This window comes from Trichechus manatus, unplaced genomic scaffold (assembly GCF_000243295.1).
Source record: "Trichechus manatus latirostris isolate Lorelei unplaced genomic scaffold, TriManLat1.0 scaffold00087, whole genome shotgun sequence".
NCBI lineage: Eukaryota > Metazoa > Chordata > Mammalia > Sirenia > Trichechidae > Trichechus > Trichechus manatus.
The window spans coordinates 2,029,324-2,046,477 of NW_004444023.1; the positions used below are offsets into that span (position 1 = coordinate 2,029,324).

Here is a 17,154-nt window from a genome sequence, read left to right on the forward strand (position 1 = left end):
AGTCATAGACTCTGGAAAAAAGTAAACATTAATGAAATGTTTTAAAGCATCACCTTGTTTTGAGATTTCAGGAGAAAAATAATACCTGGAATTACTATTTTAAAATAGAAATTCTACTGCAGTATGAAGAGGAGTGTGGGTTGGCTCACTTAATATCACAGTCACAAATTGATATTTGAGTTGAATTTAAAAACCTTCCAAGAAAAAACAAATTCCTGCAAGCAAGCTGCCAGGTTATTACTGACTGGCTGCTTCAACATCTCCCAAACCACAGTGCCCCCTAGAGGCAGGAACACATCTAGAGCCCGTCTGTAACCCTGTTGCTGTCAAGTCCTATAGGACACAGTAGAACTGCCCCATAGGGTTTCCAAGACTTTAAATCTTTACGAAAGCAGACTGCCACATCTTTCTCCCACGGAGCCACTGGTAGGTTCGAACCACTGACCTTATGATTAGTAGCTGAGTGCTTAACCACTGTGCCACCAGGGCTCGTCTAGAGGAAGAAATTCCTAAAAGAGGGAAAGAGCAGAGACCCAAGGAAGGATAGTGCCTAACCGTGGAACCCCTTGGGAGCCATTTAGGTGGAAAGATGAAACCAAATGGTGATGGTGATTTCCTCATCTTGCTGGGGGAATCCGAGAATAATGGAAGATCATTTAAAACCGAGGGTTGTATGATGTACTGACACTGTATCAGTGTATCATATTAGTGTATGCCAATCCAGTAATATGAGTGCTGCCCCATGTTGGAGTGAACAGACTGTCGTCCCGTGTCTCTCTCAGAACTTAGAGTGCCTTCCTCTCGTCAGTCTAAACTCCTCTGCCTGGTTTTCAAGGCCTAACGTAGTAGCTCTTAACTTTGGCTGTATTTTAGAATATCAGGAGCCCCGGGGAGTTTTTAAAAAATAATAAAAGGTCTCTAGGTGAGTCTGATACTTAGGGAGCATTGAAAACCACTGACTTGATGCAATCTGGCCTCAGTCCTTGTCACCCAGCCTGACTACCCACTGCTCCTGTCATATAAGTCTAAGAGTTTTGGACACGCTGTGATGAGTCTCTCTTTTGTTCTTTCTCTGACAAGGAGTGCCCCCAGGAAGCAATGCTGATAGTGCAAAAGCTTTAGAATCGTGCAGGCTGGGCTCAAATCCCAGCGCCTTGAACTGGGCAAGGACTTTACCTCTAGAGACTCAGTTTGCTCATCTGTATTCTGAGGATGTTAATGCCTACCCATTAGAGCTTTTCATTTGCCTTACATTCAGCAAGCTTTGTGAGTACCTTCTGGGTGCCCTGAAGTATGCTAGGTACTGGCAATACAAAGAGGCATAAGACTTGGTTCCCATTCTCAAGGTTTTTCATAAACCAGAGTGCTTCCTGATTCTCAGGAGATATGAAAGGCTTTCTGGAGTTCCGATCTGAGCTGAGTCTTCAAGAGTGAGCAGGACTTTATCAGGTTAAGGGGTGTGTTTTAGGCAGGACACATTAGCAGTGGCACAAAGGCAAAAAACAGCATGGTAGAAATGGAATGTAACATGCAGTTGAGTGTTTTCAGAGTGTGAAGTCCAAAGTGGGGGGGTTGGGGAGCCAGTTGTGGATACTGAGATGGAATAAGGCCCAGATCATGAAGGGCCTGCTAGTAAGCCCTGCTGTGAGCTTTACTTAATCCCCTAGGTGGTGATGCATTGAAGAGTTCTAAATGGAGGGCAGGGTAGCCTGGTCAGCTTTGGGCTTTATGTAGATCACTAATTCCTGTATGAACTATGGTTCATGTGGCACAAGCTATAGGGCAGAAGACCGCCTAGAAGACTGTTGCGTTAGTAATTTAGGTGGGAGAAGAAAAAGGTCTGGGCTGTGGCATTGGTGACAGAGATGGCAAGAAGCATACATACGTGAGAAATACTTAGGTGGTAGAATTGATAGGAACTGGATCTGGGAGCAGAAGGAAAGTTGGCCCTGACTGAGTATGCAGGCCGTGTTCTAAGAGCTCTAGTTGTATTGTCTAATCCTTAGAACAAGTCGGAGATGCAGAACCTGTTATCCCTATTTTACAGATGAGAAAACTGAGGAGAAAGAAGGTCTCACCATGAGTAAGTGGTACAGCCAGGACTCAGGCAGTCTGCCTCCAAAGCCCATGCTCTCAGCCACTTCATCATGGGCTGCTCTCAAGGAAGTAGCAAGGATAGGATGACCAGGATTCTAGCTTGGGTGACTGGATAGGTGGATGGTGGGCTCTTCAACAAAGACAACAAGTATAGGAGGAATCAAATTAGAAGGGCCTGTTGGACAGCCAGGAGGAAACGTCTGGTGGGCAGTTTAATAGAAGACTCAGATGAATCAGGCAGAAGCGTAAGAGTGGCCTTGATAGAACTAAGAGGCATTGAGGTGGTTTGTGGAGCTATACAGCATGAAAAGATGAGTGGTCCTGAGGTGGAATCTTGGGGAACAACCACACTTAAAAGGGCCCATGTAGAGACTGGAATGGCCAGCGAAGGGGAGAGCCAGGATCTCAGAGGTCAAAGGCATAGAGTGTGCAAGGAAGGTGTGACCTCTGGACTAAGAGTAACAATAGAATAGCTAACATTTACAGAGTGATTAGTAAGTGTATTGTGTTCATTAACTCACTTCTTTATTTTACACGTAAGGGATAAACACACAGAGGTGAAGAATTCTGTTTAAGGTCATACAGTAAGTGGTGGAACCAGGATTTGAATTAAGGATTTGAATCCCAGCTGAGTTCCAGAGCCCTTGCACTTAACCACTGTGACACAGCCTCTCAGTAAATAACAAAGTCCCTGAAGAAGCAGGACAGGATGGGTCAAGGTCACTGTTAAGAGGGTTGGCCTTGATGGAGGAAAGGTGATGAGGAAGAGCGTGTGCTGTGACTAGCTTGTAGGAGGAGATGAAGGCAGATTACTTCGGTTGAACGCTGTCTTTGGTGAAGTTGGCTGCAAGTTCATACGCAGAGATTAAAGGTTAAATTAGATGTTTGATGTGTAAAGAAATGCTTTGTGGACAGTATGAAATCTGTACTCATATTGGTAGTTGTCAGGTGATTATGTTATTTCATCTTTGAGGCTCTGCCCTGTTGACATCCAGCCTTCTGGGTGAAATCATCTGTCTGCCCCAGTCCCCATCACCTCTCCCCCTTTCTGAGATTTGCATTCAAGTAGTCTTAGTTGTATCTGATTTTTGCGCCAGTCTGATTTTAAACCATTTGTAAGCAGGGACTGTATCTTTTAAACTACTTATTTCCCACAGTGACTAGGGTTGGGCACATGGTAGGTATTTAGTAAATGCTTACGACCTGTAATTGTCAGTCATTTTGTTGCAGTTACAAATTTAAGCGGAAGGCGAAAGCTTGGATGTTTCTGCTTAGAGGGAATTTTCTTTGTAAACACAAGGGGGTGCTCTTTAGTCATCAATTACCAGTTTAAAGCCTCAGAAGGAAAGAGTAGGGAGTTTACTTTAGGCAGATACCTGCAAGGAACAGTAATGCAATGAGATGGTAGGTATTTTAACTGTTCTTTAAAATCCAGAGGTTCATTGTTTTTGAGATTTGTTTTCCCCCAAAAAACTCAAGAATTAAAAAAAAAAAAAATTATCCCTAGGTATCCCCAGAAGACCCTGGAGCTCAGTTCCTGATCCGGACTGGGTCCATTGGCCGAAATAGGGCTGAAGCCTCTTTGGAGCGAGCCCAGAATCTCAACCCCATGGTGGACGTGAAGGTGGACACTGAGAATATAGAAAAGAAACCGGAGTCGTTTTTCACTCAGTTTGATGCTGTAAGTTTCCAAGAGAGCGTCAGCTGCTGTGGGAAGAAAACAAATTAAAGCATTAGTTGCATGTATATGAGGTATGCTAGAGTATTAGGATCTAAAAAGTTCTGAACTTTTTCCCATGTAAGCTTATGAGATGCTCTTTTCTTGAGGCATGGTATATTGCCTGAATGTTTTGTAGGAGAGGTCCAGTCTGTGGCATCTGCTGTGACTGTGACTTGCTCCTCGCTGGCTTCTTGTTTAGGCGTATGCTCCCCTAAACCAGGTTTCATCCTTGCTGTTTTGTCTTCCTTCCAGAATCTGTGCGGATAGCTGTGATACATTTTGTTGCAAATGTTTTCTCCCCAAAAACTTAACAAGTTGTTGATTAATTTCTGTAGCAGAGACTTTTTTTTTTTGTTAGAAATACCAAACCACAGCTTGTGTTTTGTCTTAAGAAAGAGCACACCTGATCTTGGTCTGTCTCTGTCTGTCTGTCTGTCTGTCTGTCTGTCTTGGCTACTTTGACCATGTTACCATGGAAAACTAGACAGAATTTAGCTATATTGATAAGCTAAATGAAGTCTATCCAGCCTCATTTGGTTTCACTGCTACATCTATGCCAAGGTGAAAAGGAGAAGTTAGATTTAATTTCAGTATCTGTGACCTTTCAGACATAGTTCCCTGTGCCCTGGAAAAGCTTAACAAATGTTTGATAACCGTAAACTAGTCACAGATGATCTACTTGTTTTTTAAGTGAAAGGCCCATTACAGGAGAGGTTAGAATTCGGGTTGGGTAGTTTGTTTTTCACACACCGTTAAATTTCATACATGCATCTGTTCACATATGGGCTTGAAATGATGGATCATCTGTGCATTTTCTTTTTTTTTTTTTAATTCCTTCTATTTTGTCACTCCAGGTATTGGGACACTTTCCATTTGGACACAAGTCCTCTCTTCATTTCTTTGTCCATAATAACCAAGTTTGCTTCATCCTAGGTGCCGCTTGAACTTTTTGCAATTAGACAGCAGGTTTGTTAGAACAGAAGAGTGTGTAATGCAGGTAGCCGGGTGAGGATGGCTGCCTCATGGGCCATGTTGGACTGGTCCTCCTTGTAGGTTTGACTCTGCAGCGCTCTGCGTGGTCAGCTGACTGCATGTTCAGCTGTGACTTTCTTACCCTTTAGATTTGATTTTTTTTCCTTGGGTGGCTGCATCCTTGAGTGACACCAAAGGAACACATATGTCTGAATGTTATATCATTCACATTGACAGACAGTAGCAAAGAGGTTCTAACAAATGAAAGTGGCCTTCTGTAATTTCTTCTCCAACTTTCTATGTTCAGGGGAAGACGTGCAATTTGCAAATTAATCTTCTTGATCTTGATCATTCAGCTTCTCCCTAAAAGATCGTATTTGTACAGTAACACTTGGCCATTTCCAACACCTCAGCTTATTGAAACACAACCTAGAAGCCCCAGAGTTACATTGATAATTCTGCTGAGTGAATCACCTGTTCATTGTTGAAGTCTGAATGGAAGGTCACTTGGTCTGTAACCTCTCCTTTTGTCCTTACATTCAGATAAAGTTTCACACCATAATCGGTGGAAAAATAACCCTAACAGGGCTTGTTTATCTTCTTTATCTTAATCATCAAAAGAAGTGGTGGAGGGAAGCCCTCATATTTAGAAATGTTAAACTTATGACCTTTGGGTCAGTTTAAAATACTTGTTTTGCTTCTATAGCTTATTCAGAGTTTAATAGATTTTATAATTTAGAAATAGCCTACATGAAGTTATTACTGTCATTTTCTTTTGCTCTTCATGTGTTTATGGACTGGGGAAGCATGCATTGAATAGCTTTTACTTTCACACTAAACACAGTTCATTTTGGTTGCAGAAAGTGTTGGTCTCATAATTTACATTTTCTGTACACTGAAACCTGCAACTTTTCTTTTGTCTTTTAACCATAGGACCCAAAGAACCTGTTGTACCAGTTTGAAACTGGCTTCAAACATGCCCAGAGAGAGTGTTCATTAAGATTTATTTAGACATCAGGGCAATGATTCACAGTTTGCAGGACTCACGCCCTGCCGATTTCTTTCTTTCTGCAGGTATGTCTGACTTGCTGCTCCAGGGATGTCCTAGTTAAAGTTGACCAGATCTGTCACAAAAATAGCATCAAATTCTTCACAGGAGATGTTTTTGGCTACCATGGATATACATTTGCCAATCTTGGAGAACATGAGTTTGTAGAGTAAGTGTTGGAAGTGAAGAGGAGAACATAATATTTTCAAAATTTAGTTTTATTTACTGGTAGGAATTGAACCATCTGAAGGAAATAACGCCTTATTGAATACATGGATTGTGGTTCAGGATTGTAGGAGATATTGTCCCTACCCTCCAAAATGTTGATCTGATTGAAAAGTCCCAGCATAAAAAGAACTGAATTCATAAACCATCAAAGTACACCACGTGGGATTCGATCAGTCTGGACCTCAGGTGTTGAAGTCACACTTTCTGTTTGGGGAAGGATTGCCTGGATTGTAAACATTTCTCCTCCAGCTTCGGACTGTGTGTTTTGAGCTTGAGAGATAGTAAAACAAGTACAAAATAGATAGGTAACTCTGGAGCCACATTCAGCCAAAGGCTATCTTGGAAAAGTTCCAAGGCCCAGAGATTGCTCTGGTGGAACCAGACAGACCTTATCCTCTCATTTTGAACACTGAGGCCGCAGACCCTGGTAATTCTCACATGATGGGACCTGCAGTGTTTTGGATTTGTAGCCTCTAGATGAAAGATGGCAGATGATACAGTATTGTAAAACTATATGAGTTGGTTTTTTGGCTGCAATTTCAGATACCCGGCAACTTGCTAATGAGGGAAGTAAAGAGGTGGGAGGAGCTTTCTCCCCAGAGCCAAGCTCTGCTTGCTTTTGTTGAGCCTCCCAGGCAAGTCACTTAATTTCTCCGGGCTACAAGTTTCTTGCCTATAAAATTGAGATGGGGGAAGGACAACGATGTCCAAGATCCCATGCAGCTAGCACTCTGTGGTTTCAAGAAAATCCAGTTCTTTGGGCACATAAGAAACAGGTAAAGAAGTCATGGTAGAAAAACCATGCCAGTTCGGTTTAACTTGTATTCCCCGTGGTAGCGAGGAGGAATTAAATTCGGCTGTTTCAGAAGACAATCCTGGTGATCTCCTTCCAAAAAATCAGCCGTTGTCACTGGAAAGATAACCAGCATTAAAAAAAAAACCCACACTCTAGGAAGAGCAAAAGAAGTCAGGAGCCCTGTGAGGGCAGCAGTGCAGGGCTAGAAACCCCCTTTCAGGTGGGGGAGGGAGACTATTCTATCACATGAGATTGTGAAAAGAGTCCAAGAGTCTTAGAGCCAGGCAGATAGGGGTTTGTAGTCTCTTTATTAGTGGTATGATCATGGGCAAATTAACCTTTCTAAGCCTCAAGTTCCTTAAATGTAGAAGGGGGATAATACCACCTTCCACTGAGAGCAGCGGTGAGGGTTAAATGAGCTAACAAGTACAGAGCCCCCACCTAGTACCTGGCACATGGTCAGCACTCAATACGTGGTGGTAGTCGCAGCTCCTTATGAAACCTCAAAGAGCCATCTGCTTGATTTGTTGCTGGAAGAAGAAAAAAAAAACAACAACCTATAAAATGGCTTCCTATTCCAGGAGGGAGGAAAATGAGGATACTGGTCATCAGTCCTGGCAGCAAATAGAACAACAAATGGGCCAACTGTCTTTTTATTTCCAAGAGTAAAAACAAGTTGATACATAAGCCAGAGTTGTATTGAACATTTTTCTTAAGAGAAAACATTCTAAAACCAAAACTGGCAGACGCAGTGTCATGGATACCCTGAGAATGGAGGGAGTGTTGGGGAGGAGACAGTTATGAATGTTTCGGGGCATGACTTGGCTGTGTAGGGTGTGGGGAAAACAATCATAAATATTCTGAAAAGAGTAAAAGACCAGAGATACCTGGCGGTAGATTGGGGTGAAGGGTTCAAAAAAAAAAATCAGCCATTTCAAACCCTATGGAGGACAGTTGTACTCTGATACATGTGGGGTTGCCACGAGTTGGAATCAACTTGAAGGTAACTGCTTTTTTTTTTTTTTATTTCATGATTCCAGTAGAATGTTTACAAAGTTATTGCTTTCATTTATTGAGAGCTTACGATAAGGTCACTATCAGTTGGAAACGATTCATTGGCAACGGGTTACAATGTCTTAGGCAATGTGCTAAGTAACTTATGTTATTTCTCTTCTATAATAATCCTGTCGTGGACGTTGTTCCCACAGAGTGGGTAACCAACTCATCAGGTAATAAGTTGCAGAGCTGGGATTTGAACCCAGGTCTTTCTGACCACAACTCTCACCATCCTGTTCTGTGAGCTACAATGTTCTTTTTATTCTAATGGCATGGTTCATAGGCTAGAACTCCATTCCCTCCCCATGTCATCCTCCAGGGAGAAAACCAAAGTTGCCAAAGTTAGCCAAGGAGTGGAAGATGGGCCTGATACCAAGAGAGCAAAACTTGATTCATCTGAGACAACTATGGTCAAAAAGGTACGTATTCTGACCAACCAGATTGTTTCTGGACTGTTCCTAAAAGTATGTGTGTCAGGGGCAGAGGTCAGAAACCCTGGGGCCTTGTAGGGAACAGGCAATTACTATTGTAAATGAGCGAAGCGGGCCTGGAAGGAGATCCACTTGAGGAGAGGGGTGTGGACAGACTGGATCGGTCAGTGCTTTGCCCCATCTCAAGGGGCACTTGCTGCTTAGCTCCAGCCAGCTGTTGCCATGAGGAATTGGGCCCCAGTGATGCCAGATGTGATTTTTCTGCAGAAATCAGAAATGAGATTTTTGTATGATCTTTCCCAAATTTCATAACAATGGCAACCTACTCAAATTGGTTTGAATGCCACTGTGGCCAGCACTGTGAACGCCAAACAGAACATGTCCGCGGGACTTCTTTGGTCTGTGGGCCGCCAGTTTTGACCTCTGGTGTATGGGGTAGTATCAGAAAGACTATGAGCAAAAGTCATTACTTTTATATGAAATTAAAAATTTTCCAGTTGATAGATAATTCCTAAGTGGCAAGAACCAGTTTAAAGTATTCTGAATTGCTTTTGCGTCTTTAGAAACTTATTTTCTCCCCCATCAAAGAACCTTTAAGAGGAAAAGGCTTCAATATTGATAAATGTTATCATGTATATGTGTGTGTGCGTGTGTGTATATATGTATTAATGTAGTTTGTGTTAGGGGCCTAGACTCTCTTTGGATCAGGTGCACTATATAAATTCATTTTATAGAAAGCTGTTTGGGAAGGGAGCCAGAAGTTGATGGTTTCTGTAGCTAGTGTTGGAATCTGAGAAGAAGGGAGGCATGAGATGGAGAAAACAGAAGATGAAGTAGCCAGAATTGGTTTTGTTGAGCTGAGATGGACAGTAGGACCAAACCCATATTTACTGTGCTTGGTAGATTTAAATGTTGAGAAAGCAAAACAGCTGGTCAGAGTACGAGTTAAAATTGCTCTAAAGGGGGAATTCTAAAGAGTGCAGAAACCACAAAAGAGACTGCAGAAAACCGCAAAAGTGGAACTCTTAGAGTTTCCAGCCGGGCTACACTGGAGATTTTCTTTCTCTTGCTTTTTGTGTTTGTGTTGGAAGAGTTTGATGGTCTAAGTGTGATACAGGGGAATTATTAAGCCCTAATTTTAGTGTCTATTCACAGAAATGTAATTATCCCAAGTGAACATTGGTGTTTTGGCCAAACTTGGGTCCTTTTCTTTCTTCCTTTCTTTCTTTCCGAGGCTCAGTCGAGCTTTATCTGAATAGTTTCGGAGGGGGGAGATAAATTGTTAACAAACGAAGGCTTACAAAGCAGCTTTGTGGGTGCTGTCAATTTATAAATCACACCCTCTTACGAGTGTGACACTTGGCCTTGGTGTGAAGGGTTTTATGGCTTAAGGGCATTCTCTGATTGAGGCGGTTCTTTCACATTCAAATGGAGAGAGCGCCTAGCTTTGTTAGCCATTCACAGCTGGAAGCTTCCCTGGAGTCAATTCTGATGGTGCCCACTGGGGCAGATCTGGAAAGCTCTTTTGGGAGCCACTTTAGCTATGAGGAGAATGTGAGCAGCCCATGCAGGCACTCGGCGGCCTTGGCGTACCATTCCTCGGGCTCTTCAGTTACACAGCTCTTTGTGCAGCTTCTTCCTACATGGGCCGAATTGGAAGGTACCAAAATATTCCCCAGCTGGCATTGTTAGTCAGCTGTTTCCCTGGGACAATTCAGGCTTGGATTCCGACCCCTAGCCTTGAAGGTTGTGAGGCATTCGGTGCATTCCTGATGACAATCCCTGAGATTCCAAACCTTGTCTTTGTGCTGGAGGACCGGACCCAGCTGGGTTTTGGCTGTGGCTCTGCCACCTTGTAGTAATACGTCTCCCCCATTCTCGGCAGAGGCTGACTCATGATTTCGCAGTTCTCTTCCAACTAAAAAATTCCTTGACTTAGATTCTGCTCTTTTGCCTGTCGTATACAGTAACTACTTGGGTTCTGCTCAGAGAGTGTAGGATGGGGGATGGGGAAGCAGCCACTTCCTGTTTCTTGTGAAAGGTCTCCCGTTAGGGTTTCCTTCCCTTCCCCTTTTCCTTAGGTTGCACCAAATGTTGTAAAGCCACTCCTGCTTCAAGGTACATATTGTACTCCTAAATTAGAAACGTTAGAAAACAGAGAGGAAAAACAGACCTTGTGATTTTCACACCATCTGGGAAGACACTGGGCCATTCTGGCACAGGTGCCATCATGATAAATAAGGTCGTGGGAAAACATCTAGTCCAGAGATAGGTGCTCAGTAGTTTGTTTGCTTCCTTTGGTGCTGAGGAGAAGTCAGTAACCAGATCTCATCAGAATCAGGGCTGGGGCACAAACCTGCTCTAGACACTGATGCACACCAGATAGAGGAGAGAGTAATTGTTGGACGGTGAGGAGGAGTGTCCAGGAAGGCTTCCCGGAGGAAGAGTTGTTTGACTTGGCCCAAGAAGGACAAGTTTGCAAATCCTAAAGCCTGGACCAGTATCCGGGCGGAGGAAGTAAGATAAACAAAGCACAGATGTAGGGCAGAGTAACTCTGCTTCCCTTGCTCCAGGCAGCCAGCTCTTTTTCCATCCACAACTTGCACAGTGCCTACTGTATGCAGGGCATGTATGCAGTGAAGCATGTCTAGCCCTGCCGTCTCAGTTTAGAGCTGAAGCCAAAGCTAGGAGACGCTCAGTGACCTGCCGGAGATCATGCCAATGGGGAGAGCAAGCAGACAGCAGTGATGGTCATAGACCCAGGCTCCACAATCTACAGCCTGAATTCCCTTGGAGTTTCTAGGATCATTAAAGTTTTCTGAGAATGGTGGGATACACATGTGAAAGTTGGGGTCATCCTGGTAAAAACATTAAGACACCAAACCCTCTGCTGTCGAGTTGATTCCCACTCACAGTGACCCTATAGAACAGAGTAGAACTTCCCCATAGGGTTTCCCAAGGCTGTAATCTTTACTGCCATATCTTCCTCCTGTGGAGCCGCTGGTGGATTCAAACCACCGACCTTTTAGTTTGCAGCCAAGTGCGTAACCACTGTGCAACCAGAGCTCCTTCATCCTAGGAAATGTTTGGGATAAAAGGATACTGCTGGCGTTTGTTTATTGTAAGTTGTCTGTGTTAGGTGCTGCCCAAGATGATGAGATACCTGACATGGGTTGCTCTCAGGTAATACCGCTTTAAAAACTGAACACAAAGTGGTATTTGTAGTATTGATTCATGACAATGCCAAGAAATGCAGATTTAATTTTACCTCTTCCCCTGCAGTAGTAGGCGACTAATTTGGGGCATTCACTGTTAATCCCTCTTTCCATGAATTGGTTGTGAAATTCCACAGTTGAGTAGTGATTCATTATTTTGATTCCCTTTTTCTGAGCCATTTGTTGACTACTCTCTCATCCTCCTTCCACCCCCATTTTTAAAGAAACACCTCTGACATCTGACTGGTGTAACTCCCCCTCTTTCACATGGCACCTTGACACTTGGTTTTGCAGTGCTGATTGCACTTGAGGTTACTTGTAATGTCTGTCCTGTTAGGTTTTCTTTTTTTTTAATTTAATTTTTTATTGCAATAAAAATATACACACCGAAACATTCTTCGGTTCAACAGTTTCTACATGTATAATTCAGTGACATTGATTACATTCTTCAAGTTGTGCAGCCATTCTCACTCTCCTTTTCTCAGTTATTCCAACATTATTAACATAAACTCACTGCTCCCCATAAGCAGAAACTCCCCCTTTCCCTCTTCCTCCCACCCCTGGTGACCACTAATAATCTTTGGTTTCTGTGTATTTGCTTATCTCATATAAGTGAGATCATACAGTATTTGTCTTTTTGAGACTGACTTGTTTCACTCAGCATGATGTTTTCAAGGTTCATCCGTGTTGTCGCATGCATCAGGACTTCATTACTCTTTATGGCTGAGTATTGTATTATCATATCTTCTGTTAGATTTTTAAGCTCCATAAGGGCAGCAATGTCGCCTGTTTTGTGCACTGCTATGTTTTTAGCCCTGTGTTTAAAAACCAAAACAATAAGCTCCATAAGGGCAGGAATGTTGCCTATTTTGTTCACTGCTATGGTTTTAGCCCTGTGTTTAAAAACCAAAACCAAACACATTGCTTTTGAGTCAGTTTGTGCTCATAGCGACCCTACAGGACAGAGTATTAACAACAAAACAAACGCTATCTGACTGAAAAACCAAAGCATTTCCAATACTGTTGCTCCTTCTCAGTCACCCCCTTCCCCAGGGCTGCAGAGGTGCCTTTGTGTGGCCTAAAAAGGTACCTGAGGGGGCAGGTACAGCCCTGCTTGGCTTGTGTTTTGGAATAAAACTTTTTATGCAACATTTTAGGCATAAATTAAGAACGATATCATCAAACCTGAGAAAGCCAGAATCTGTGTAAGGCAGAAACTTGTCAGAGAAGGAAGACTCACTGGAGGTTTCTGAGGTAAAACCCTGCTGCTGCCGTCGACTCAATTCTGACTCATAGCGACCCTGTAGGACGGAGTAGTACTGCCCCGTAGCGTTTCCAAGGAGCACCTGGTGGATTTCAACTACCAGCTTTTTGGAAAGCAGCCATAGCTCTTAACCACTACGTTTATGAGGTAGGATTCTTAATAAAGAGCGATAGAAAAGTGGTGACTGCACCCTGTCAAAGGTAGAAAACTTATGAGACCTGGAAAAACAAGGCAGTTGCCTGAGTTCTGGCTCTCACGGGTTTCACTGTATAGCAATCCCCATAAAACATTGCCAGTGCGATTGGAGCCACCTGGCTTCCCCTCCCCAGGTAACCACTCTTTTCAGTAGTATTTCTCATTCCCATGCACTTCTTTATACTTTTGCTACATGTGTATATATTTCTAAGCAGTCCACAGAATTGTTTTGCATGCTTTTTAACTTCTTAAACAAAATGGTTTCATACTGTATATGTATTCTGCCTCCTGCTTTCTAAGAGCAGTATTTTGTCTGGGAGGTCATCTGTGTTTGTATGTAATTCTAGGACTTCGCTATCCATTATGGTAGTCACTAGCCACATATGGCTATTTAAACTAATTAAAAGGAAATAAAAAATTCAGTCCCTTGGTCTCACTGACGACATTTCAAGCGCTAATAGCTGTATATGGCTAATGGCATCTGTAGTGGACAGTGCAGATCTCGATTATTTCCATCACTACGTAAAGTTTTCTTGGACCGTGCTACAGGGCATTCATTTTGTTCTCCTGTGGAGTATTTGTTGTGTGAGTACATCGCTATTTACTTATCCTTCTATTGATGGACATTTAGGTATGTAAGTTTTTGCTGTTAGAAATTGTGCTACAGTGAGTATAGTGTGTGTGTATATATAATCTTCTTGGGGAACTGTGCAAATTTCTCTAAGGTATCTACTTGGGAGTACAATTACTGTGTCATAGGATATGTGCCTCTTTATATGCTAAGTTACTCTCAAGTAGTTCTATCAATTTCCATTCCAAAACCAGCAGTATATTACAATAACATTTCATAATTTCAGGCTTTTTTGCCACTCTGATGTGTGGGAAAATGGTATCATTTGTTATTGTTGTTCAGCCTGACTCTAAAAGTAAAGTATGTTCATAATCCCATATGTGGAAAAAGCAGAACAACCTTGTACATTATGAATCTTACCACCCGATAGTGACTGTAACATTCCATTCCTTGTTCTGTGTATACACACAATTGGGGTTTTAATTAATATATGTTAATACATATAAGCCCGTGCTGTCAAGTTGATTCTGACTCATAGCAACCCTCTAGGACAGAGTAGAACTCCCCCATAGGGTTCCGGTGCTGTAATCTTTACAGAAGCAGACTGTCACATCTTTCTTCCACGGAGCGCCTGGTGGCTTTGAAGCACTGACCTCTTGGTTAGCGGCTGAGCGCTTAACCACTTTCCCACCAGGGCTTCTTATTAATACACATACATGTATATAATTTTGTCTTTTACTTTTTCATGCAGTATTTTTCCATAAACACTTCTAAGTCTTTACACCTACTCTGGAGAGCATGGGTTTAATGGCTGCATAGTGTTTCACCTTTTTGCTTTGCCATCTATTTAACTAGTCTCCTGTTGCATTGAGGTTAATTGCAGTTTTCCACTATTCTAAATGGCTCAGTACAAACCCCATTATTTGATGGCTGATAGATTGGGGAGAATTCAACTTTTATATTTACTGATGGGCTTTTTGCAAAAGAAAAGCAGGTTGGATCCTACCAGCTCATGGGTATTTATTGAAAATCTAGCCAAGTCAGCACTGTGCCTTTCACTGTGATCCCTGCCTTTCACTGTGATCCCTGCCTTAGGAAGCTGATACATGACAGAGGAGAGCAGAGAATGGTGTGGTGTAAGATGGTTTGGTATTAGTCTGAACTTAAATAGACCATCAGACTGAAATGCTTAAGGCTCAGAAGTGTAAGTGTTAGGGAGGAAACAGATGTGGGGTTGTGTGGACTCCGCATTGTAGCTGAAGGCATAGGCAGTGGGAGGAGGGAGTGAGTGCGTTACCTTTTCTGCTGTATTCATTCAGATGTGGATAGTGAGTGCTGCTCCCTGGCAGACACTGTGCTTGATGCCTCGTCTGGAAGACTCTTCATTCCCTGGAAGCACTGTCAGGTGTGTTCTCTCTTCTATAAACCCAAATGCCGGTCTGTTGGTTGTCCTACTACAGATTAGATGACTTGGATAAATTTGTTCTTTTTGTTTGTTTTTTAATTGTTTGTCACAGATAATAGCAGACTTTGGGTAGTTTGAACAATAAGGGACATTAATTGGTGGGATGCTGGAGTAGCATATGAAGTGTTGAGTAACTACTGTGATATCAGAAGGGTAAAGACCAGGATAGCTCAGGAACCTCATAGCCAGTAAGAATTTGTGGCCTTTCTCCTTATCGCCCTGCCACTAACATGTCTCTGTATTCCAGCATTCAGAGTTCATAATTCCCAAGAGAGAGAATCTGCCCCCTCTGGTGTGTGCCCACCTATGGCTCTGTCACCTGTAGCTCAAGCGCCAGTACACATTACAGACAAGGTAACTGGGAACTTCCTCCCCAGATACGAGGAAACTGCCCCAAAAGTGGGCTGCCATAGACAGGCCCAAGAGAGGTAAATTAACTTGCCTAAGGTCAGTTGCTTCACATGCATGCGAAAGCTGGACAGTGAGTAAGGAAGACTGAAGAATTGTTGATGCCTTTGAATTATGGTGTTGGTGAAGAATATTGAATACTCCATGGACTGCCAGAAGAATGAACAGGTGTGTCTTGGAAGAAATACAGCCAGAATGTTCCTTGGAAGATAGGATGGCAAGACTTTGTCTCACATACTTTGGACATTGTATCAGTCCCTGGAGAAGGACTTCATGCTTGGTAGAGTAGAAGGTCAGCAAAAAAGAGGAAGACCCTCGACAAGATGGATTGACACAGTGGCTGCAACAATGAGCTCAAACATAGCAACGATTGTGAGGATGGCACAGGACCAGACAGTGTTTCATTTTGCTGTACATAGGGTCACTATGAGTTAGAACCAACTCAGCGGCACCTAACAACAACAACAAGGTCATGAATTAGTGGTGGAACTGGGCTTGTCCTGCCCTTAATCTTGGGCGAAAGGGGCCTTGATCCTTGACCCCAGTGCTCTAGAAAGCCCCACTCTGACCTTCTTCCAGCCCTTTCCCTCATAGGGTGACGATTCCATGGGACCAAGAAGATATGCCTACCTGGAGCTTGTACCCCCTCTGCACCCCCAGATCTAGACCATACTTGGGATTCTTGAGTCCCCTGGAATCCCCTGCCCAGACAACCCCAAGCTTAATTCCTGGGCGTGTGTGGGCTTCCTCCCTGGCCTGCCTCCAGAGTGTGGACTTTGCCACAATGCCCGTAGGCCTAGGCCTGAGGGATGGATTTGGAGCTGCAGGCTGGGTTGTCCACACCCTAGTGCCAAGCCCCTTGGATAGAACCAGAGGTGGGAAGAGAAGGAAGAAAAGGATGAGACCAGCTTGTTCAGTGTACTTCTTGTGGCATAGAGCTCCCTAGGAGTATGAGAATTCCAAATATGAAGCTGGCCTTCCAGGTGTTTATGAAGAAGGTGTATTTATCATGGTATAAGAATACAGTATACTTCATTTAAGAGGTTGTTGACATGATTTATAACTAAAATGTTTAGACATAATATGTGGATCTTTGCACTTCTGTTCTAGGTCCTAAAAGTGTGAGGGCAGCCTTGCCTATGACGGAGACTATTAAACAGGGTCCCCTGTCATATAGTGGCCTAATGTATCACTGGATGCTTAGTGTCACTATGAGCCAGGCAAACACAGGAATGCTAAGTTAAGATCTTGGTAGCTTTTGAAACCTAAAAGGCTTTGTCTTCTCATTCTGATAGCATTTTCAGACCATAATGTTGCTGGCTTGATCTGTGTTTTAAGACTCTTTAAGAAGGGTCTGGCAGACTGCACCAGGCACTAAATGTCGCTAGGCTGACTACATGACTTACCGTTTGAGGTCAAACAGACCCTTTGACCAAAAGGTTTGAGGGCAGTACAAACATCTTATATACTAGCTTTTACAATGGATCCAGACCATGGAGGAGTGATTATGGGGAGGCAGGAAGCCACCTAAAAACCATAGCTGTTTAATTTTTACTTATTTGAACTTTCATCCCTCAAGTCAATCTTGGTCCTTAGTGAGCTGTGGAAACTGCCTGGTAGCTGATAGGTCTTGGCTCACTTAGTGGAGAGAGAGAGAGAGGAAGAAAGATACATACACACCATCTCAA

The 17,154-nt window shown here is 43.1% G+C and overlaps 1 protein-coding gene across 1 annotated transcript in view; it reads left to right on the forward strand.

The window, feature by feature from the left end:
- The window catches only part of SAE1 (SUMO1 activating enzyme subunit 1), an 82,338-nt gene that overhangs the window by 19,085 nt on the left and 46,099 nt on the right, over positions 1–17,154 (forward strand). Inside the window, exons 3-5 of the mRNA XM_004381608.2 lie at positions 3,605–3,778; positions 5,864–6,006; positions 8,237–8,336. Coding sequence (XP_004381665.1) covers positions 3,605–3,778; positions 5,864–6,006; positions 8,237–8,336 — 417 coding nt within the window. The remainder of the gene's footprint in view (positions 1–3,604; positions 3,779–5,863; positions 6,007–8,236; positions 8,337–17,154) is intronic.